This window comes from Paroedura picta, chromosome 1 (genome assembly GCF_049243985.1).
Source record: "Paroedura picta isolate Pp20150507F chromosome 1, Ppicta_v3.0, whole genome shotgun sequence".
Taxonomy (NCBI): Eukaryota; Metazoa; Chordata; class Lepidosauria; order Squamata; family Gekkonidae; genus Paroedura; species Paroedura picta.
Window position 1 is genome coordinate 136,973,265 of NC_135369.1, and position 21,949 is coordinate 136,995,213.

Here is a 21,949-nt window from a genome sequence, read left to right on the forward strand (position 1 = left end):
AAATATGACTAGGTATGGACTTGACATAAAGAGCTTCCCTTATACCCTTCCCCAAAGGGATACTGCAGTTGTTACATATCTGTAGGCACCACAGTAAGAACGGAGACACCTAATTAAGGTTTTATACACACCAGTTCCCCAGTAAATGAAAAAAAATTAACAAAAATAGATGTCATATGTTAAATGCTCATTGCAAACAATCATTTTGCATTCCTGCAAATAAAATTGTTTTATACTGTAAGCTGGAGGCAAGTGTAACTTATTTTTGTAATAAAGTTTTTATTTTTTTTATGTGTCATTAATATAAATGTGTGTTAGTGCAGAAATCTTCTGGTTTAAAAACTCGTGCGCACACATTTCAGTATGTTTACTTGTATTTACATTTTTTAGAATAGTGGTTTCCAGTAGTCTGTCTCTCTCACATTAATTCAATTTTTGTTATCTTAATAAACCATTTTAGTATATTGTATGTCAATTACTGGGATAGCTGGGACATAAAGTGTAATTTAAAATGTGTCAAGTATTCATGGGAATATGTAAATGTGCCTTGCTAGTTAAGAAAGAAACTAAGTGGTTAAGTGGTAAATCATTGTTGAATGAGATGCCACCTGCCACAGTTTCATATACTGCCCATGACAAAGTACTACTCTCTATAATTGAACATGAAACATGAGTGTTGCATCAGCTTCCAAAATCTTAAACCTGATAGGATGAGGCTTATGGAACGTAGGTTTGCTAAATGTAGCCTTAAATATAACTGATTTCTTTGTAATCCTTGGTGCTGGTACTCCCAGTGCCAAGGAGGATTAAATGCTCCCTTCAATGAGGCTGTTGTGCCAACTGGCATCTTTACTGTCATAGTCTTATAAGGAGCACTGTCAAGCTGTTTATGCCAAATTTGTCTTGATATCTAATGGAGGTATAGGAAGAAGGGGAAGCCTTCTGACTTAAATCTTCTATGTCTCTCCATTGCTGAAAAACAAACTTTTCATAGGTGTTCCAAGCATTGCTAATTGTGGCTTGGCGGGAAAAAGATAAAATGATTGATCGGTCTTTTCAGAATTGTGTTTTTAGTTGATGCCAATGCAATTGAAATTTTGTATTATTCAAGCTGAAATTGTGATCGTCTTCAGCTATGAAAATGGGTTGGGGGGGATGCATATTGAAACTGACTGGAATTGATCAGTATAGTTTGTAAGCAATGGTGAATAACAAGTACCAGAATCTTGACAGTGTTCTTAATTATGAATTCAAGCCATTATGACTTTTACAATTAAATATTATTTGCACTGTTCTGACATTGGTGCAGTTTTTTAGCAGAATAATGAAAAAAAATCTACAGTAAAAATGCATGTGGAAACTTGTATTGTGAAAAATTGATCTTTTAAGAGGAAATGTTAATACTGAAAACTTTTACAATTGGTTCTGTAAATGAAATGAAATTTCATTAATAGCTAACTGAAGGTGACGGGAATATGCTTTTATATAACTTTGGCTTGGTGATATTGAGTACCAGTATTATAGAATTTTTCAGATCAGATCTTAGACATAGGGTACACATATGTATAGAACATGATACTGTCTCACTAAGACAAATGGCTGATTTACTGAAGCCAAAATTCTCCTGTTATATTAGCACGAGTTCTTTCTGTTCCAGGAAAAAAAATACCAGGTTTTGTGTTACAAATGGATTGCGCAAATTAAATGTTCCCATTTTCAGACACTGGAGTAAATGGTGAGGGGAAAGTACATTTCTAATGTTGAAAAATCAGTTCCATGAAAAGTACTTACATAACTTGGTCTAACATGAGGTAGCAGAGAATGCACATGCTATTTAGAAACACACTTCATATATATCTTGAATATTCTTTAAGAAGCAAAAGTTCTTACAGCATGCTTTGATTTGACAGTTCTTTAAAAATTTTCTCTGTTCACTTCTCTTGAATTGTGTAGATAAACATTATAGTACAAATTCAAAAAGACATTGGCATGAGAAATCAAGGTTTTGTTCCTGCATTTAAAAACCCAAAGTAGCAATGTTCAAAGTGGAAAAGCCACTGAGTGAAGAGTTTGCTGTTTGGAATGGCTTCTTTATAGCTGTACAAACCTTGGCTCACTTTCAGATCAAAATAGATCTTCTACAATGCTTTACTTTAAAAAGAGAAACCTAACATGATTGTTTGAAGGCTTAACAAAATGACTAATTGCTGTTGTCTACATCTTGAAATGGCATTTATAGGGCTTAACTGCTACAATTGAAACAGAAGTCCTTAGCAATATTCAGAGTATAACAGTATTACAGCTTAGTGAGCTAATAAAACTACATATTATGTAGACATTTTGGCACTACTCCAGCATAGAAAATTAGGGCCAGGCTTCTTCACAAAGTTTAGAATTTTCTACAAATACATGTAGAGAATACTACTCATATTTTTTTGGCTGAGAGGTCTAGCTTAGACATTGCTCAACTTCATATAATGTAGCGTCATTATCATGAGCTTTTCATTCTGGTTGACTGACCAGTGATAACAGTGACATGGCTGTCTGCTGTTTTGTCACATATATATTACAGAGGCAGTGAATTACAGGTAAGTCTTTAGTCTGTGCCTGTGAGAAAAGAATGCTTAATGATATAATCAGAATGTCTACAGATAGCATTTTTAGAACACTGAACGCTGGATTCTTAAAAATCAGTATATTTCTGTTTTGGTTGGAACATTCAGAAGCATGTTACAGACTATATGATGTATCACAAGCAGCTAGTTTGTACTGTAATAATAAAGTGGAATTGGTAGGTGGGACGTACCAATGTGGCACTTTGCTATTAAGCAAAGATTAGAATGACATGTTCAGAAACTATTGTATTTGTATTAGACAAAATTAAGTTGTTTGCAAGAAAGTTAGACTAGTCACAAATAGAGATGTGAAGGCCAGGAGAGAAGAAACAAAATTGGGGGGGGGGGAATACATCGACTCCCCCATGTCCCCCCTTTGATAATTTTAGGGATTGCGGGGGAGGGGGTAAACCCTCTTGTGGAATATTATTCCTTTGACAATAGGTGAAATGCTTTTAAAGACATGGTGGACATGTAGTACACATGAACAGCTCCTATACATTTTTATTTAATATAACTTACAGACATAACTAACAACTTAAAACAAAAAAACACACAGCTTTTAAATACAAGATGAATTTCTGCACCTTGAATGGTGTCAAATCTTCAAGAGAGGAGTATGCAAGGCGTTCATTTATCCTTTTGATCTGACATGTTATCACTGCCTCGAACCACTATGAGGAAGGGAAAAGATCAGAAAAAGGTGTAACAAAGTCCACCAAAGCCTTGGCAGAGAACTAAGTTTCATTGAGAATTTAGCTCTCTAATCAAATAGCAAAAATTGCATACAATTGCAGTTTTCTGCAAGTAGAGGATATTTGTTTTCTGCAAGTAGAGGATATTTGTGATATTGCTTAGAGAAAACCAAGGCATTTATAACTTAATTGTTGAATATAACTTGAATATTGCAATCTTACATGCGAAGCAAATTACAAATAATTTGATATGACTGTAAGAATTGCATATATTTCAATTATCTTCCCCCAAGTTTTTTTTTTTTGGGGGGGGGGGACTTTCATAACTTTAAAATTTCTGGTAATTATATATGTTTAGTCACAAGTGCTTATCCTAAATGGCCTGCCAGGAAACACAGTAACAAAGAATCTGAGATTTTTGAGTATTTGCCAATGAGGAGCCTCATTAAAACTGAATGATATAAGTGAATAAATCATTAATTTTCTGAGTTAAAAACCCCAGTTGCTGAGAAAAGTTGATATATTTTCTTTTCAGTCCATTTTTATGGTTTGGATACTAGAAAATATCTCCCAGACCATTTGTCAAAGTAGTATTAAGTGGGTTTTGCTATTTTTTTTTTACCCTCTAGGAAGGCTTTTATAGTCCCAGCTTTCACTTTAAGCTTGGGAGTTTTCTATATAGTGTAGTATTGGCTGTATCTTCTGAAACACATTCTTTTCCATGTTTTTTTTCCAATCTCTAATATTTTTGGTCATTTATCCAGAAAAAGTACCAGCGTTTGGAGGGGAGGTGAAATATCCTAATATGACAGGAAACCAGAAATGTTAGTTTTTTTAACTTTGGCTTCCTCCTTCCTGTAGTATAGTAACCCCTCTCCAGTCACTAGTAAGGGAGATTTTGAAAAGGCCGGTGGTCCCTGACGTTAGAACATGGCTCTATTCCCTGTTTTGCCAGTAATTAGCATCATCTCCTGAAAGGGGTTCTAGTCTGCATTGGTTTACGGAAACTATAAACCGTCTGCTTCCAGACTGGTTGCCAGAGACTATCTCCGTAGGAGCCTTCCCCAAAGCACAGTAGTTAACCCCAAGCGCTCCTCGCGAAAAGCAAGTCCCACTACCTAAGCGGGGTCTAATTAGGAGGAGTACTCCGAATACCGTCATCTCATAGCCTCTCACCCAGGGTGAGAGTGAGGCCAGGCGAGGGGCGCAATGCTGGAGGACCTTCCTACCGTTCACCGGAGCGCTTAGCCTGTGGCGGCGCTGAAGGGGGAAGTCGCAGGAGCACCTTCAAGGGTCCGCCGCACTCCTTTAAAGAAATCGAGCCTGGGGAGGAAGGGAGCCGCAAAGTTTTTCGCACGGCCGCCTCTGACGCAGAAGCGGGGCGCCATCGTCCTGTTTCTCATGCGCAGTTAAAGCGCGCCGTTCACGTGAGCCGAAGGGCGGTCACGTGGCGTGGGTCACGTGAGGGAAACCAGAAGCGGCCGGGGGTTGGCTTTCTCCTGGTGCTCGCGCCCTCTCGGTCATGCCGGGCGGGGGTCTTGCGCTTTCCCTTCCCGAAGATGCGGTGGCTGCGCGCGGGGGAGCGGCTGTGGCAGCGCGCGGGGGAGGTGCTGCGCGAGATCTGCCGCCAGTATCCTGTGCTTTGCTGCATTACTTTGGGGCTCAGCGTGGTGAGCTGGTAAGCTTGGGGCTGCTCACAGGGAAAGGGGTTCGTCCGATTCGCGGTCACAGAATCGTGGGGCGTTATTAAAAGACTACTTAAAAAGAAAGAAGGCAAAATTAGAAGTCGTGATCATCTGAGATAGAAAAACCCTCCAGGGTTGTAAACTGCCCTTCTGCGAGTAAAGCTGGGTGTGATCGCGAAGAATTCCTCGGAGGTGTCATGTAGCCTTCTTGTCGGCTCTAAAAAGCAGGAATGATTTGCATCATAATTTGTAGTAGTCTGTTATCTCAAGGTCGTGACTTGCATATGTTTGAGTTGCTCATAAAAAGGCTGGTTCTTTTACTAAACGTGAGTCTTGTGACGCTTTAAAGGGCCAAGTTTTTATCGTCAGTCAGTTACCTTCATTGACATCAGTCATAAAAACAATAGAATCATAGCAGTAATCATAGCAGTAAGAACTGTCATGAGATCGAAGTAAAATCAGAAATAGGTTACAAATTAGGAATACTGACTACTAAGTCTACTAAGGGCAATTAATAGAATCATCATGTCTGACCACTTTTACCAGTGTTTCAAACTATTACTATTAGAAAGTAGCATAAAACAAAAATAGAGTAATAGAACTGAGACATTAGGATGAACAATTCACAGTTAAGAATTAGAATTGGTCACAATAAGAATAGCAAGGAATTTGGCAGCCTGTTTCTTAATATCGGCTTTGGTGTCATTAAAAAGGAATTGGCACACCCAATCTTTGTCCAGAGAAGCCTCTTTCTATAGGAAGGTTGAAAAAAAATTCCTGCAGTGAGTACCAAGAAAGAGCATTCTAGGATTATGTGGAGGATAGATTCAGACAAACTCATCCCACACAGACAGATCCTTTCATGGAAAGGGATACAACTATATCTCCCAGATAAATCATTAGATGGGAAGGCATTTATGCATGCTAACATAAAAGCCTTTGTTGGAAAAGAGAATCTAAAGTACTCCCAAGTTTTTATTTTAACAAAATTTACTGCACTCAAAGGATCATTTATGTTTCTGATTTTAAAAATCTTGTTCTTTAAGGTGCTACTGTGTTCAAACCTTGCTTTTCTATTGCAGACTGCAGACCAACACAGTTACCAACCTGAAAATATTTCTGTAAAGCATCTCTAATAAGCCTTTTTAGTTCCATAAAATTCTTTATCTGCCATTCTCCTCACCTGCTGGTTATTCTAGCAACCTCCCTACCTCTCCAATGTAACTTCAAGATTTCATTTTCTTTTAAAAAGAGCTGTATTGCTTCCATGCCACAGTTGCATACCCCTGTATTAGAGCTTGCTTTGTGCTATGCATGCAATAGGTCTTCATTAGGCATCCTTAGTGGGGGTGGTTAAGTAGTAGTTGTCTAAAAGCAATTATTTTAGCTAGGATACCTGCCAGCAAAGCAAACAAAAGCAAAAGCTTGTTAAATTTTTCTGGCAGTTGTCCCTTGGTATCAAGCTACTTTCTCTAATTTCCATTTCAATTATTAACTTCCATTCAAGTCCTGGAACAGGCATGAAAATAAAAACCAAACAGTCTTTTCTAGCACTTGATAATTCTAAGATCTCCGGTGTTTTCAGACTCACAGGAGCAGAGGAAATTTTCTGTATACTGTCAAAGTTATGTCCTAAAATATAAATGTTTTAAATTGATATTTAGTAAGACTCTTATAGGATTTGTCAGGGTTCTCCATTTTATAAACTAGCTTTCATGAAGTTATAAAATATTTTGAGTGTTCAGCTTTTCTAACATAGTAACTTTCTATGTTGGCATCACCTGGAACTTCACAAACTGTATTCTTTTTTGACAGTATTTCTAGGCTAGAAGGAGTTGTATTAATTATTTTCTTCTTTTTTTGAGGTATTTTCACATTTTAATGATCTTCTGGTCATTTGTGGCAGGATTTGTCACATTTTATTGTTCATTTGGACCAGACTACCTCCTCCCAAATCTGTTGTTCATGCTAAAGCGTAAAAGCAAGGTAACTTCTAACTTTATTTATGTGCTATATTCCGTTTAAGTGGTAAAGTTTAGCTGATTAATCAGGGAGAGCTACTTTTATTTGAGGCTTCTACAGTGTAGTATATATCTATGTCTATGCAAGTTTGGATATGAGCATTGAAGCAGCTGGATTAAAAGCAGTTAATTGATTAATTAACGTAGTAGTAACATTTGTAGTAGTAGTAATTATTAAGCAGACATATTTATAAAAGGCACAGAGCATGCAGTTCATTGAAATGTACACATACGGAGTGCATGAAACAGAGTAGCACATTTTTTCCTTAATGCTATCTTAGATATTTGATAAGTATGCAGTCTATTGATACTTTGTCTTTATCCTGCAGTACACAGATTGACTGCAAACCAAATATCTCAAGATAAAAATCTATTCCAGTTATGTCTGTTTCCCCCTTTTTTTTGAATTTTGATTTTGAAAGGTAGTCTAAAATTCAGTTGATTAAAATTCAGAGGTATTGCAATGCTTTCACACTGACTATATTTAATTGTTTATCATCTGCACTGATGGTAGGAACATATAGAAATAATTCAGCTAATGCTAGATTTTGTCCCTACCTTGGTAATTTGATTGAATATGTGGCTCAAGTATTGCTACATTGTAGATTTTGTACTCAAGTGTGCCTGGATATACTGGAACCTGTTTTAGCTAATTTAAAAAAAAACACACTTGTTTTCTGAGCAGAAGACTTAAAGATATTATTGACTAGGTCTGACCAAAGAATCACTGTACAAGTAGCTAAATTTCTGTTCTCCGATAGGAAAATGTGCCCGCAACAGCAGGAGGCTAGGGGGAGGGCACTAGGCAAGAGGAGGACCAGTTTTGAGAAGAGATGCCCAAGTATAAAAAGTTTGCAAAATACTGCTATACAAATTAGCTAAAGATACTGATTTTTATAATTTATAAAAATAAACTGTTCAGTTTTTTCACTTTTAAGCCTATTAATAACTTCATCACTCTCATTATGTAGAGTTCTCAATGTCGATGGCTTCTGAATAAAGATTTGAAGCTCAAAATGCCTTTTCCCTCCCCCTCTTTTAGCAATTAGATCTGCAAGATCTATTTCTTCAGGGCCACGGGTGTGCTGTTTGTGGTAAAGTCAAATGTAGAAGGCATAGGTAAGATAAATAGGCAATGCTTTCAATTATTGCATTTTTGTACTTTAATGAAAGGACTAAGGCAGTATATTTTATAATTGTATACATTTTTTCTACAGACCTGTATTACTGCTAGAAAGCTATCAGCCATGGTTGGACCTGAAAGTCCCTTCTAAAGTTGATGCATCCCTAGCAGAGGTAAATTCTGTATGTATTGCAGTCCCCCATTGCTCCCTTATTTCAGTCAAAGTTATTCTTGCTTGAAATACTTCAAATTTGCACTTGAATTTCTTCTAGCAATTATGAAAGTATAACTGTTTCCCCAAAGTGCCAAAATCCTCATCAAATGGTCAAATTCTTATATATTTCAAAGTATACATGGTTTTATGGGTTTTAATTGAATTTAATATTTTAACTGTATTTTGTTTAAATGTTTTGAAGTTCGTTGCCTTGTGGGCTCTGATTGGGTGGAGAAGTGGCATAAAAGTGTTCTATATACAATAAATAAAACATATAGACTAGGGTTGTGCGATTCGGCTGCCGAAGCGGCCGTTCCGTCCGGGCGCAGCCAGCGCCGCGCTGTGGGGGGGGGGGAGGGCGGTGCCGGCAGCGGCGTGACAGCGGGCGCAACCACGCAGGCGCGGAATTCCGTGCCTGCGTGATTGCGCCCGCTGTCACACTGCTGCCGGCACCGCCCTCCCCCCCCACGGCGCGGCGCTGGCTGCGCCTGGACGGAACGGCCGCTTCGGCAGCCAAATCGCACAACCCTAATATAGACTCATCATTTAAAGCTGTTTCAGTGATATAATAAATCTGTCCCTGTCTTCAGGGACCTTCCCGGGGAGGCTGAAGGATGCAGTTGTCCAACCCTTATTGAAGAATCTATCTCTGGGCCTGCAGGACCCTGGCATTTCTGGGGAAGGTGGTTGAGGAGGCAGTTGCAGATTAGCTAAAGGCATACCAAGATGAAGCATTGGTACTGGACCCATTCCAATGCAGTTTCTGACCTGGCCATGGGGGGGAAATGGCTTAGGTTGCCTTGACAGATGATCTCCAAAGACAGCTGGACCGAGGCGAGTTGGCACTGCTTGTATTATTAGATCTCACAGCAGTGTTCAACATTGTAGACCATGATCTGTTAGCTCACTGACTTGCTAAGTTGGGGATGCAGGGCTCAGCCTTGCAGTGGCTTCATGGTTGGGGACAGAGGGTTGCCATTGGGGAAGAAAAATTGCATGCTTCAAACTCCAGCGCAGAGTGCCGCAGAGCACAATTCTTTCCCCTATACTATTCAATATCTTTACGTGCCCTCTAGCCCAACTTCTCTGGAGATATGGGCTTGGGTGTCACCAGTATGCAGATGATGCCCAGCTCCATCTGTTAATGAGTGGCCAGCCGAATATTCCCCCCAAATCCTGTCTAGGAGCCGTGGCAGAATAGCTCCAGCAAAGCCACCTGAAGCTAACTCCCTGAAGATAGAGGTCCTGTGGCTGGGTAGGAAAGATGCAGAAGAGGAAGCATGTCTCCCCTGTCTTGACAGGGCACAGTTGGTAGCTATGCAGACCATCAAGAATTTGGGGTGCTCCTTGATGCTTCCCTTACAATGGAGGCTCAGGTCAGAAAGGTAGCCTGGCAGGTGTTTTCCCATCTACACCAAGGAGGGTACAAACTGCCAATGAAGATCCAGACCCATTTAGAGCTATCAGAGTTCCAAAGGGCCTGTAAAATGGTGCTCTTCCACAAGGCATCAGGTTGAGGCCAGTGTCAGCACTTGATGGCATCAATAAATGGATTCCCCTGTTTGCACTTTACTTCCTCTATTTCAACCTTGGGGATTATAATCTGTATCTGGACCTGTTTGACCCTAGGCATATGGGGAGTTTTGTGATGGAGTGGTTTTGGTATGGCCTTTGGTGGGGCATTATCTGAGCATGAAACCTTTGGGTTGGCAGGTAGATGTGAATTTCCTGCATTCTGCAGGGGGTTGGACTAGTTGACCCTGGAGTTCCCAGGAATTTTAAAGTTATTTGCAATAGGTTTTATAGAGTTTTAGAAAATTTGTATATGATTTTAATATGGTCAGCCATGCTGAGAGAGTTGCAGGAGCTTAACAATCCCATTAAATACATGCTTTCATTTATTGCTCAGTTCTTGGTTCTTTTTTCCACACAGGTATTTGAACTAGTGCTAGAAAATTTTGTTTATCCATGGTACAGGTATGATATTTTGTGAAGTCTTTCTTTTTTAAAAATTCCATGTGCTGAATAAAGGCAAGAGTTGCATTCTCACCAACCTTTAAACAGATATGTATATGAAGCTGGTTTGACACTTGCACACATGTCTCCCCCCCCTGCCCCCCAGCATACCCAATCCTGGGGTAAAACCAATCCTGATTACTAGTGTTATAGAAAGGCCCGTGTCTGGGTTAACTTTCCCATCCCCTATGCCTTCCTTTTGAAATGCTGTTATCCTCAAGGCTTATCCCGTGTGTTTTTTTAAAAAAATATTTATAAATATTTGAATTGTTTTCTGATTGCTGATGGTAGGGTTAGCTTTGAGCTGCTGCATGACAACTCAGTTCTGCTTGTGTTATGACTGAGTTGCCCAGATAAGATTTATTTTGTTTGTGGCTGAGGAGAAAATGCATAGTTAAGATAACAGGTTAAAAACCCTGTATCCAATCCAAATGTATTTGTATTCCCTGGACCTGGGAGTTTCCATGATCTCAGTTTTTGCATTTTGAAGCTATACCCCGGCAGAACAGTAGGGGGTGCCTAAACATTACTTGGTGCTTTATTATGTTAGGGGAGTGGTGGGTTTTCTGTTGGGTGAGTTAATTTCAAGGGACAAAGGTGGAAAAAGTTGTTGTTCTCAGAACTTGTAAGTGAAAAGCTAACTTTCATAATCTAATGAGAGGATCTGAAAATAGTCTTGCATTGTTTAATACACAGTGATATTTGATGCTGTACACATTTCACAGAATGGTCACTGCTTGTAACAGGGGTTTTAATCTTTGTATATTATCCTTCATTTAGCCTAAAGACTTGGAGGGATAATTTGAGCTAGTCTGTTCCTTTTAATTAAATGTTGCCAAACCTGTCATTCTCCGATCAGATAATTCTAAGAGCCATATTAACATTGAGGACTATTTTGAATGATTAGCAATATGCACATATTGTGTTTTCACATTTTGAAGGGACATAACGGATGATGAAGCATTTGTGGATGAACTGAGAGTAACACTGCGATTTTTTGCATCCGTATTACTTCGCAGAATTTACAAGGTAACCGTTACAGTGTTTGAGTTGTGATGAACTTTTAATGGAGGACTTTTGGGCGATTGGATTAAAAGCAAGAGGCCTGTGAGCTTTTCCATACTGTTTGTTTACATCTGTTTTTGATTAGTTGAGCAGTTATGGGATGTCTTACTGTCTGATCTTCTTTATCCCATCCATGGGAATTGTCTAGAGACAGTGATGAAAGATCAGATGCCACACATGGAATGACAGTAACCAGAGGCCTCTTGGGTGAAACAACTAACTAGTTTAGGTATATAGTTCAGAAAGGCCTCAAAAACAGTCCGTGTTGCTATAACAATGCATTTTCCCACATGATGCTGTATACCAGGAGACTGACCCCACAATGGCTGTTACAGTCACTTAAATTTAACTATATAATTATATTCTGTCAAATTGTTTTCCATCAAAGAAGCATCTTCAGGATTCAGTATTCTCTGTCAACTGTGTTTCAGTATTTGTATGTCTGATTAGTAAAGCTGTAGAGGAACATATGATTTCTAGTCATCTGTGTAGCGGAAATAGAATAATTTTTTCTTCCTTTGGTCTTATTCTTCAGGTGGATATTCCATCTGTTATAACAAAGAAAATGCTGAAGGCAGCTTTGAAGCATATAGAAGTAATAGTGAAAGCTAGACATAAAGGTAACACAGAACTCTTATATATTATTATTATTATTATTATTATTATTATTATTATTATTATTATTATTATTATTATTACTGCATTAAACTGATGAAACCATCTCTGTTCCTTGTGAACTACACATTCACTTAAATCGGGGCCAAGACTTTAGGTGGTAGTTCCTCCAAGAAACAATAGAGGTCATAACGCAGAGGCAAGAAATGGCAGACTACCTTGAACATCCCTTTCCTGACTGCCCTTCAGTCCTCAGATCTCCTAGCTAGGCTGCACACCGTACGATAAGTGTGAACTACACAGATATATGTACTGAGTTTTATTATATACCTGCAAACCTAAAGAGTACATCAAGTTGTGTGCTTTGTGAAACACATAACATAGGTGATTTGCAGCATGGCGTTTAATCCCAAGTAGGCTGGTATAGCGCTTGACTGTAGAACAAAGGCCTAGATCTTAATGATGCATTACTGTTTTGTCTGGTGTCATCTGGGCTTTTTATATCAAAACTTCAATTTTACTTTGATAACTCCCTTTGGGCAACAAAGGTGAAAGCTGCATCTGATATAAATTATGAATCCTCAGTGAACTGAAATCTTAAGAGCTACCCCTTATGGGGAGTTTCCAATACAAAACATGTTACAATTTGTAGAAATGGAGCTTGCCTTTTAAAATATTTGCTTCTCACAGCAGAAACAGACTGTAAACAGTAGACTGGATCCTATGATTCCGTTCTCTTAGCTACAAAACCTTATGTTTGCAAATGGTTTCTTACACTTAAGGAAGGCTCTGCTACTAAGCAGGAACAGAGTTATGGGGTTGAACCCTTTATAAATGTAAGACTAAGTGTTAACTAAAGCTATTGAGGGGTTTTTTTTGGTGCGTGTTTCGTGTTTCACAGCATAAACAGAAATACAATGACTTTCTTTTTACTTGCAGTAAAAAGTGCTGAATATTTAACACAAGCTGCCTTAGAAGAATATGGACCAGAACTTCATGTGGCCTTAAGAAGCAGAAGAGATGAACTTCTTTATTTAAGGAAACTTACGGAACTTCTTTTCCCCTATATTCTACCTCCGAGAGCAACAGATTGCAGGTATAATGCAGTAGTAACATTTGGACTAACAGCATGCCGTACTTTTGAATAGTATAGCAAAAAGATACAGCAGAAAAAAATTATTGTACACTGGGCAAAACTAGCAGGAGCATGACTGTTTCTGTGTTGTCTCACAAAAGACCTGTGAAATTGGATTACTAGAATGCGTTCATCAGCTCTTGAAATATTAATCAGGAGGCTGGTAGTGTGATAGTGGGTCTTGCATTACCTGTATTGGTTCCCAGAACCTTCTGTGCAAGTAGAAATGGCTATCAAAATGCACCCTGACTGTCTACTCTGATATTTTTCACAGAGTCAGTAACATCTGTATCCTAAACATGTTTACACTAATCCAGAGTTCTCTAGGTGCTTTGACATGCCCATGAAATTCCACACGAGCAGCACATTTAATTAAAGCCTGGGGAATTTTAGATGTTTATTTCATTGCTAAGGTAAAGAAATAATCCTCATGCATGCAGGAGTTACATTTAGATCTTTTTGCTTCTTACAACTCCTTGTTCTGTTGCATGGAGCTTTATTCAATTCACGGAATTTCATTCAAATTATGTTAGTGTAACTTCTGTGTTAGGTGTGAAGGATCTCACATTAAACAATGTAAAATAATGGGACATATATTGGACTGGAGGTTATAACTTGTCTATCTTCTTCTAGTGCTTCCTTTATTGTTTCTGTTCATCTTTCTCGCTAGTTGCTCTAGTGCTTATTGCTCTTTCCATAAGAAAAAGAAGTTGGGGAAGGAAAGGAATGGTTGACATTGCAATCATAGAGTTATGAACTGCAAACCCTTGAGACCTCTCGAAAGTTGGTGCTGAGATCATAGGACTCAATTGGATAAAAAAAAGAAGAGTTGATTCTTATATGCCGCTTTTCTCTACCCGAAGGAGGCTCAAAGCGGCTTACAGTCGCCTTCCCTTTCCTCTCCCCACAACAGACACCCTGTGGGGTGGGTGAGGCTGGGAGAGCCCTGATATCACTGCTCGGTCAGAACAGTTTTATCAGTGCTCTGGCAAGCCCAAGGTCACCCAGCTGGCTGCAAGTGGGGAAGTGCAGAATCAAACCTGGCATGCCAGATTAGAAGTCTGCACTCCTAACCACTACACCAAACTGGCTCTCTACACCAAACCCACACAGCCCCAGCCTGTTGCAGTGCAGAGGAGCAAATGGCCATAAGCACAGCCTCCTTGCTTTTGCACTAATGGAAGTACTGCTCGCAGAAAAAAAATTGGGTGATTCTGACAAGTTCCCACCACAGCCACTGGGCTGCATGATTTTGGTCCAATATCCCACTCTTTCCAGCACTTTAGTCCACGTTCCACTTCCCCAAGAAATCCCTGGACAGCAGTTTTGAAGGTTCCTAGTAGAAGGCCTGTTTGTAACCACAGAATCTGTAAGGCAACCTGCTCTCTGGCGGTCAGGGAAAGCCAGTGATCATCCCTCCATGTGATCATCCCAGCATTGGGAGACATATCTGAGGGAGTCAACTACTGAACTCTTCTGGCATTCACCCACTGAAATTATCAGCTCTGTGAGACTCAGGGTCTGTCCAATGTGCAGAGCAGACCTCAATTTTAAGGTAGTAAAAGAGCATCAGAGCCAGGCTCCAGAGCATCTCCTCACTGGGGTGGAGTGGAATTATTTAAGAAGGAGCCAGCTCAGTGTCCAGTTTCCTTTGAGGAGGTGGCAGTGAGTCTCATGGAGGCTGAGAGGGCACTGCTGAATCCCGACCAGAGAGCTTTGTATAGTGATGTTGTGGTGGTGAATGATTAGAATGTGGCCTCTTTGAGTAAAAGGCTGGATGGCGAGAATCGTAGCGAGTGATGTGTGGAATCTTTCAAAATGACCAGCCATGATGTGGAGGAATCAAGGACTGTTGACGAGGCAGGAAATAGAGAAGTCAGGGGATTAATCTGGAGTTTTTGAGGCTGTCATCTTCCTTGAAAATCCATCTCAAGAAGAATATTGCAAAAGGAAGAGGAGGAATAGACATTCTGAAAGCAGATGTGAATCCAACTTTTCTTCCCATCAGAGAATCTGTGCAGGGGATGAAACTTACAAACTCTCTGAATGTGGAGGGAGGAACATTCCAAGAGTTCAGAGTGCGAAAACAATTTTGGTGTCTTACTTCCCATCCAAGAACCCACACAGGGAAAAAATCATGCTTTATAGATAGCTGAAACAGGAAAATCACATCTCTTTTGCAGTGTTTAATACATAATATCATTTTAGCACTCTGTTTTTCAGATACTATCAGAACAGATGGTAAAGATCAATTATACATTCCAGATGCCCAAAGTTGGCCCTAACTTGCAGTAAAGAGCTAGGGACAGAAAAGCCCATTGTGAGGAGAATGTGTACCTAGTACTTTGTTAACTGTACAATGAGAGCTTTTGTTCACTCATTTGAATTGAATTCTGTGTTATGGAAGCTCCTCAGTTTCCAGGGAGAGAGAAAACAGAGGTGCATGAAACCTTGCCTTGTTCTCCTTTCAGGTCACTCTCCTTACTCATAAGAGAAATCCTGTCTGGTTCCATGTTTCTTCCCTCCTTGGACTTCTTAGCTGATCCAGTGAGTATTCTGCCATGTTCATGCTTGCTTATTTGTTTTGTGGGGTGCGGATAAAGCTGTGCAACTTTAGTTTTGAGCTAGGCACCCAAAAGGTTTTGTGTTGATAGCAGTCATTGACATGCAAGAACATAATTTTGCAAGAGCGTTTTTCATCTTCCTTCATTCTGTGTTTCGTTGTGTCTTGTTTTAATGTTTGTTCTGTTGTGTTCTGACTAAATACTCTTGGTGTCTTTGGCTAGCTGTCCATATTTGTCCACTTTCCTCTGTTGAGACAACCATAACCTGCTGCACTCCACTGCATCCATTTCTCTTCTATCTGCTTTCCCTGATCTAGAAGAAGAAGAAGAAGAAGAGTTGGTTCTTATATGCCGCTTTTCCCTACCCGAAGGAGGCTCAAAGCGGCTTACAGTCGCCTTCCCATTCCTCTCCCCACAACAGACACCCTGTGGGGTAGGTGAGGCTGAGAGAGCCCTGATATCACTGCCCGGTCAGAACAGTTTTATCAGTGCCGTGGCGAGCCCAAGGCCACCCAGTTGGTTGCATGTGGGGGAGCGCAGAATCGAACCCGGCATGCCAGATTAGAAGTCCGCACTCCTAACCACTACACCAGACTGGCTCTCTACTCCTTTATGGGAATTCACTGGGACCTGGGTTGACCTTCAGATTTTTCTGATGTTATAAGATTACTTTCAAGATAAATTAGGTACACCCCATACTCTCCCCGATACTATTTAACATCCCCTCACCCAGTTGATCTGGAGGCCCAGACTGGGTTGCTACCAGTATACTGATGACATCTAGTAATTTCTGTTAATAGACAGGCATCTGTCAACACCACCAGATTGTCTGGCTTAAGCAGAGTAGGCTGAAGTTGAATCCAGCCAAGATGAAGGTCCTGTGGTTGGGTCAGCATGTTTCTAGCTCTTGTTGGAGCCCAGCTTTCTGTCAGGAGCCTGGGTGTGATTCTGAATACCTCCCTTACAATGGAGGACCAGCTCATGAATATTGCTCACTGTTTTCCCATCTGCACCAGGCACAAAAATTCGGCACCAGATGTAGTCATGGTGATCCATGCAATGGTCACCTATGGATTGGACTTTTGAAACTTGCTCTATGCAGGGCTTCCCTTGAGACTGCTCCAGAAACTCCCAAGTGGTTCAAAATGGACTTCACGGGACCCAGTGAAGGGCACATATGACACCAGTGCTCTCCCACCTACATTGGCTCCAAATTGGAAACTGGCTTCAGATGAAGGCTTTAGTATTAACCTTTAAAGACCTAAATGGTCTGGGGCCAGCATATCTACAGGACCACCTCTTCCACTATACTCACCAAAGAGCATTGAGGTCATCTGACTCAAACTTGCTTAGGATCCTTAGCCCCAAGGAGGCGAGTCTGGCCTTAACCAAGGCCAGGGCCTTTTCGGCTTTGGACCCAGCCTGGTGGAATGTTCTGCTGAAAGAGATCTGGGCCCTGCAGGACCTTAACCCAGTTCCACAGAGCTGTTCCATCAGGCCTATGGCTGAGGCCCAAACAGAACATCAAGAAGGACTGGCAAAGACCTGAGCTACACAGGAAGGGTGGGCTACAAAAATAAAGTTTATCATTTATCAATTATCGTTTATCGTTTATCGTTTATCGTTTATCGTTTATCGTTTATCATTTATCATTTATCATTTATCATTTATCATTTATCATTTATCATTTATCATTTATCATTTATCATTTTTTATTTTTTATTTTTTATTTTTTATTTTTTATTTTTTATTTTTTATTTTTTATTTTTTATTTTTTATTTTTTATTTTTTATTTTTTATTTTTTATTTTTTATTTTTTATTTTTTATTTTTTATTTTTTATTTTTTATTTTTTATTTTTTATTTTTTATTTTTTATTTTTTATTTTTTATTTATTGCTTCTGCACTTTTAAGTATACAGGGCAGGGTACTACAAGAAGAAAGGAGAGAACACGCTTAATAACACAGACAATCTAACAATACTGTTATCACCTTAAAACCACCAGTAAAATCCATAAAGCTGGCAGAGAACAAAGAGGGATATTCCACCATATCATCAGTCATATAAATCAAACAAAAAACTAACAACCCCAAAATGGAGGAAAAGGCCTTCCCTAAAAGCCTGGTTAACTCTAGATAAGCTTGGTGCCAGGAGAGCTACTGTGCAGGATGGAGTTCTGCAGTTGGGGTGTCGCCACATTGAAGAATGGTTCTTTCTCTCACTGCTGATGGTGGGAGCACATGAAGTAATACGTTGCCTATAAGTTGATAGAGTCAGAAGGAAGCAAAGTGGCCTTTCAGATACCCTGGTTCCAAGATAAACAGGGTTATAAAAGTGATCACTATCATATTGGTTCCAGAACTGAAATGAAGGAAATAGCAGTCAGCAGTCTTTCTGCTGCCTTTTGTACAGATACTTTTTGGGCATATTTCTGAATCTGCGTTGTGCTGAGCTCCTATGTGCTTCAAAGGTGCTTTAATGGGCACATGAGATTCCTTACCCCTTCCTATGACTGCTGTGTTATGCTTTGCAGAATATTGATCGATGATGTTGAGATTCCCCTGACCTTCCTTCAGACAGCTTTGACGGAGGACCCAAGTGGGCAAGGGGTACTAAAAAAAAACAAACCCTTTATGCATGAACAGATTCATTTTGTTTAGTATTATTCTTTTTTTCCTTTTCTTAGGATACTGTGAATCACTTGCTACTTATTTTCATTGATGATAGTCCAGTAAGTACTGACCCCCCCATAACAAAATATGATTTTGCTTATCTTTGTTCTAAGATTATAATTGGGTGAATTATTCTCCCTTGATCCTACAGCCTGAAAAAGCTACAGAACCTGCCTCTCCAGTGGTTCCTTTTCTGCAGAAATTTGCGGAGCCTAGAAATAAGAAGCCCTCTGTAAGCATTAAAATATATAGATTTAAAAACAATGCTTAAATGTTACCTACGGGTCTGTTGAGCAAATAGGGGAAATTGCCTTGTCCATGTTTTGAACCCAACTGACCTCCTTACAGGTTCTTGTTTAGAAAGCGATTATTGTACTGTTAACAGTTATAATATTGTTACTCAATTTTGGTTCCCACTGTTATGGTTGTTATTATGATTGTACCATATATCCCTATGTTTTATATAAACTGCCCTGAGAATTATGGGAGGGCGGTATAGAAATACAATAAAGAAATAAATTGTGCTGGAGAAAAAACTCTGCTCTTGGCAGAATGGCTGTGCAGGTTGTAGAATTGTGAATGCATGTATTTAAATTTGGGAGGAAGGAGAAGTATTATTCCAGATGTTGGGAAATAAGTTACCTTTTTCAACTTACTCAGGCCTTGAAACTGGACCTGAAAGAAATTAGAGAACAACAGGACCTTTTCTTCCTCTTTATGAATTTTCTGAAACAGGAAGCAGCAGTACATGTGTTGCAGTTTTGCCTGGATGTCGGTAAGATTATGTGGATACTATCCTGTTCTTATTGAGAATAATAATTAGTAATAATAATTGCTATACGTGTCTGCTTTGTACACCATAAATAGTAGAGAGATCAATGCCAGAATGATTTTCAGTTGGTAGAAATAGGAAAAATGGGGTGAGGGGGAGGACAGGGATGGGAAGCAGAGAAATGCTGTGGAGAAAGCTGTAATAATGTAACTCATTCAAAATAACTTGGTTGATAATCTGCTCAACTTCAGAATATTTATCACTGGAATCTAAACGGCATAAAAGAGAACTGCTTGAAGCTTTTTGCTGCAGGGTATTAAAACCCAATTGCATTGGAGTAGAAGGAGGGGGAAGTATGAGAGAGTAATTTGTTTGAGGTTAGCGCCTTCTGTATGCTTCAAAACTAAGCCAGTTTGGTGTAGTGGTTAGGAGTGCGGACTTCTAATCTGGCATGCCAGGTTCGATTCTGCGCTCCCCCACATGCAGCCAGCTGGGTGACCTTGGGCTCGCCACGGCACTGATATCAGGGCTCTCTCAGCCTCACCCACCTCACAGGGTGTCTGTTGTGGGGAAAGGAATTGGAAGGCGACTGTAAGCCGCTTTGAGCCTCCTTCGGGTAGGGAAAAGCGGCATATAAGAACCAACTCTTCTTCTTCTCTTCTTCTAAATATCCAGCCTACGTCTGTTATGAATATATTCAGCAATGCATTTTTGTCCTTTTGTCTACCAACAGAGGAATTCAATAATAAAATTTTGCAACCAGAATTACCCGATAGTGAGAAGATGATTCTTCACGAAGAAGTGCAGAAAATCCACAGAACATATTGCTTGGATGAAAGTATTGACAAAATTCAATTTGATCCTTTCATCGTGGAAGAGATAAAAAGTAGTAAGTGGTGAAACTAAATGGGCAACGTAAGAGCTGCTGAACAGACAGAGGGACTAGAGCAAGGGTGGCCAAACTGTGGCTCTCCCGATGTCCATGGGCTACAGTTCCCATGAGTCCCTGCCAGCATGGCCATCTTGTTAACTGCATTCCATAGACACCTGGAGAGTCACAGATTGAACACCCCCAGGATGGACAATAAAGTCAGGTAAGGAGAAGTGCTAATTGTGGCAGCTGCCACACCTAAGTCTTTTTGTCTTATCTTGTTATAGCCAATAGGATAGTAGAAATATTGACCTGCAAAATGCATCATTGACTTTGTGACACAAATGCATGCATAAAAGAAGCCTCCTTCATGTTCTGTCTCTTGATGCCTCTTTTGATCTTGTGTGTGTCCTGGCCTGCTTCTAAGGTGTTATATTGGGAAGAAAAAGATAAAACATTACAAAGATAGGGCTTGTTGGCCTAGCTGCTAATCTTGAAATTCTTTACTGCCAAGCATTTCTTGCACTTCAGACAGTTTTACTTGCAAATAGTTCCAGTCAGCATTTTCTGTGTTTTTACCCATAGTTGCCGAGGGTCCCTATGATCAAGTTGTGAAGTTGCAAACCATGCGATGCTTTTTTGAAGCCTACGAACATGTTTTGTGTCTCTTAGAGAACGTCTTCACTCCTATGTTTTGTCACAGCAGTGAGGTAATCCTGAATATGGACAATGTTCGCCGGTTTTAAAGATGTATTTTTATGTTCAAATGGTAGCCCAAATGTTTTTGTTTCTGTTTGGTTAAGGTGACTTTCGGAATCACCAAGTTTTGCTCTCTCTGGTGTTACTTTGTTCGAAAGGAGCTGGGTGATTGGTCTCTCCATTGACAGAATTCCACAGTGAAACTTTTCATGTCTGTTTTAAAAGGGAGAAGCACACGTGGGTAGGGGGAAGTAGCTTAGTAGACAATTTCTGCTAAGAATGCCTACCTTTGAGAGTCTGTTTGGTGTAGTGGTTAAAAGCAGCGGCCTATAATATGGAAAACCCAGTTTGATTCCCTGCTTCTCCACATGCAGCTGGCTGGGTGACCTCGGGTCAGTTGCAATTCTGTCAAAGCTCTCTCAGCCTCACTCCATGTCTGTTGTGGGGAGAGTAAGCCGCTTTGAGACTCTGTCAAGTAGTAAGCCCGCTCTTCGTCTCCTCTTCTTTGTAGAAAGTTGCCACCCAGCTCCCCAAACTCCTCTGGGTGCAGGTTAAATCCTGCATGTTTACCTTCTGCGGCTGAGTAATATCCTTAGCTGAGGACCCAGTGTACAGGCTTTGCAATTTGGGGATTGTTGCTAATGGAGCAGAGCACTGCAACATAAGTACTGAAGTCAGCCTGGTGCTTATCTCTGAACCCTTCATCACCTGATCCCCCAACTCTCACCCCTCAGGGAGGCCATCAGTCTGCTTGGCCCTTTGTTCAGTCTGGCCAACTTGTTGGTTGTGAGTTTAAACTTGGGGTGGGGAAGGCGGTGTTTGAGGGCAGGATGTACGAGAGGAGCAAGGACAGCTGTGCAATTGAGAGACAAAAGGGGGCTACAAAAAGAAAAGAACTTTGCTTTCCTTTCCCTCCCCTGCCATTTCCACTGACATGACAAAGGGAGTTTGCCACACTGTGGGATAACTGTGGGAAGGATCAATAGACATTTGGGAATATCATTATTCGTTGAGTATTAGGTTTATGGGACACTACCTTCAGCAGTTTTTCCAAATGCAATCCTGTTGCCAAAGTCCTATCAATCAAAATAATTATGAAATAAAGACAGGCCGTATTGGGTAGGGACCAGACCGCCATTCTAGAGTCTCCAGAGCTCTTTCCAGAAGGAGATGGATCTTCTCTCACA

At 40.2% G+C, this 21,949-nt stretch overlaps 2 protein-coding genes and 1 long non-coding RNA gene across 10 annotated transcripts in view; 2 read left to right on the plus strand and 1 right to left on the minus strand.

Annotated features, from left to right (window-relative positions):
* Positions 1-241, plus strand: part of SYNCRIP (synaptotagmin binding cytoplasmic RNA interacting protein) — a 22,285-nt gene extending 22,044 nt beyond the window's left edge. For all 5 annotated transcript variants that reach the window (XM_077305164.1, XM_077305175.1, XM_077305182.1 and 2 more), the window contains exon 12: positions 1-241. This exon is cut by the window's left edge. The gene's annotated coding sequence lies outside the window, so the exon portion shown is untranslated.
* Positions 1-4,734, minus strand: part of LOC143821360 (uncharacterized) — a 14,960-nt gene extending 10,226 nt beyond the window's left edge. The window contains exons 1-2 of the long non-coding RNA XR_013225781.1: positions 4,540-4,734; positions 1-3,289 (exon numbers count right to left, since the gene is read on the minus strand). The exon at positions 1-3,289 is cut by the window's left edge and continues 7,708 nt beyond it. This is a non-coding gene — a long non-coding RNA (uncharacterized LOC143821360). The remainder of the gene's footprint in view (positions 3,290-4,539) is intronic.
* Positions 4,735-4,741: 7 nt separating this feature from the next.
* SNX14 (sorting nexin 14) overlaps positions 4,742-21,949 on the plus strand; it is a 41,979-nt gene continuing 24,771 nt past the window's right edge. The window contains exons 1-14 of one of the 4 annotated variants that reach the window (XM_077305113.1): positions 4,742-4,988; positions 6,861-6,981; positions 8,059-8,135; positions 8,234-8,312; positions 10,287-10,330; positions 11,311-11,398; positions 11,970-12,054; positions 12,989-13,145; positions 15,656-15,731; positions 18,435-18,479; positions 18,572-18,652; positions 19,081-19,195; positions 19,926-20,081; positions 20,649-20,773. In XM_077305113.1, the coding sequence (XP_077161228.1) occupies positions 4,870-4,988; positions 6,861-6,981; positions 8,059-8,135; positions 8,234-8,312; positions 10,287-10,330; positions 11,311-11,398; positions 11,970-12,054; positions 12,989-13,145; positions 15,656-15,731; positions 18,435-18,479; positions 18,572-18,652; positions 19,081-19,195; positions 19,926-20,081; positions 20,649-20,773 (1,368 nt within the window). In that variant the 5' untranslated portion in view covers positions 4,742-4,869. The remainder of the gene's footprint in view (positions 4,989-6,860; positions 6,982-8,058; positions 8,136-8,233; positions 8,313-10,286; positions 10,331-11,310; positions 11,399-11,969; positions 12,055-12,988; positions 13,146-15,655; positions 15,732-18,434; positions 18,480-18,571; positions 18,653-19,080; positions 19,196-19,925; positions 20,082-20,648; positions 20,774-21,949) is intronic. The other 3 variants (XM_077305122.1, XM_077305132.1, XM_077305142.1) reach the window with 3 other exon arrangements.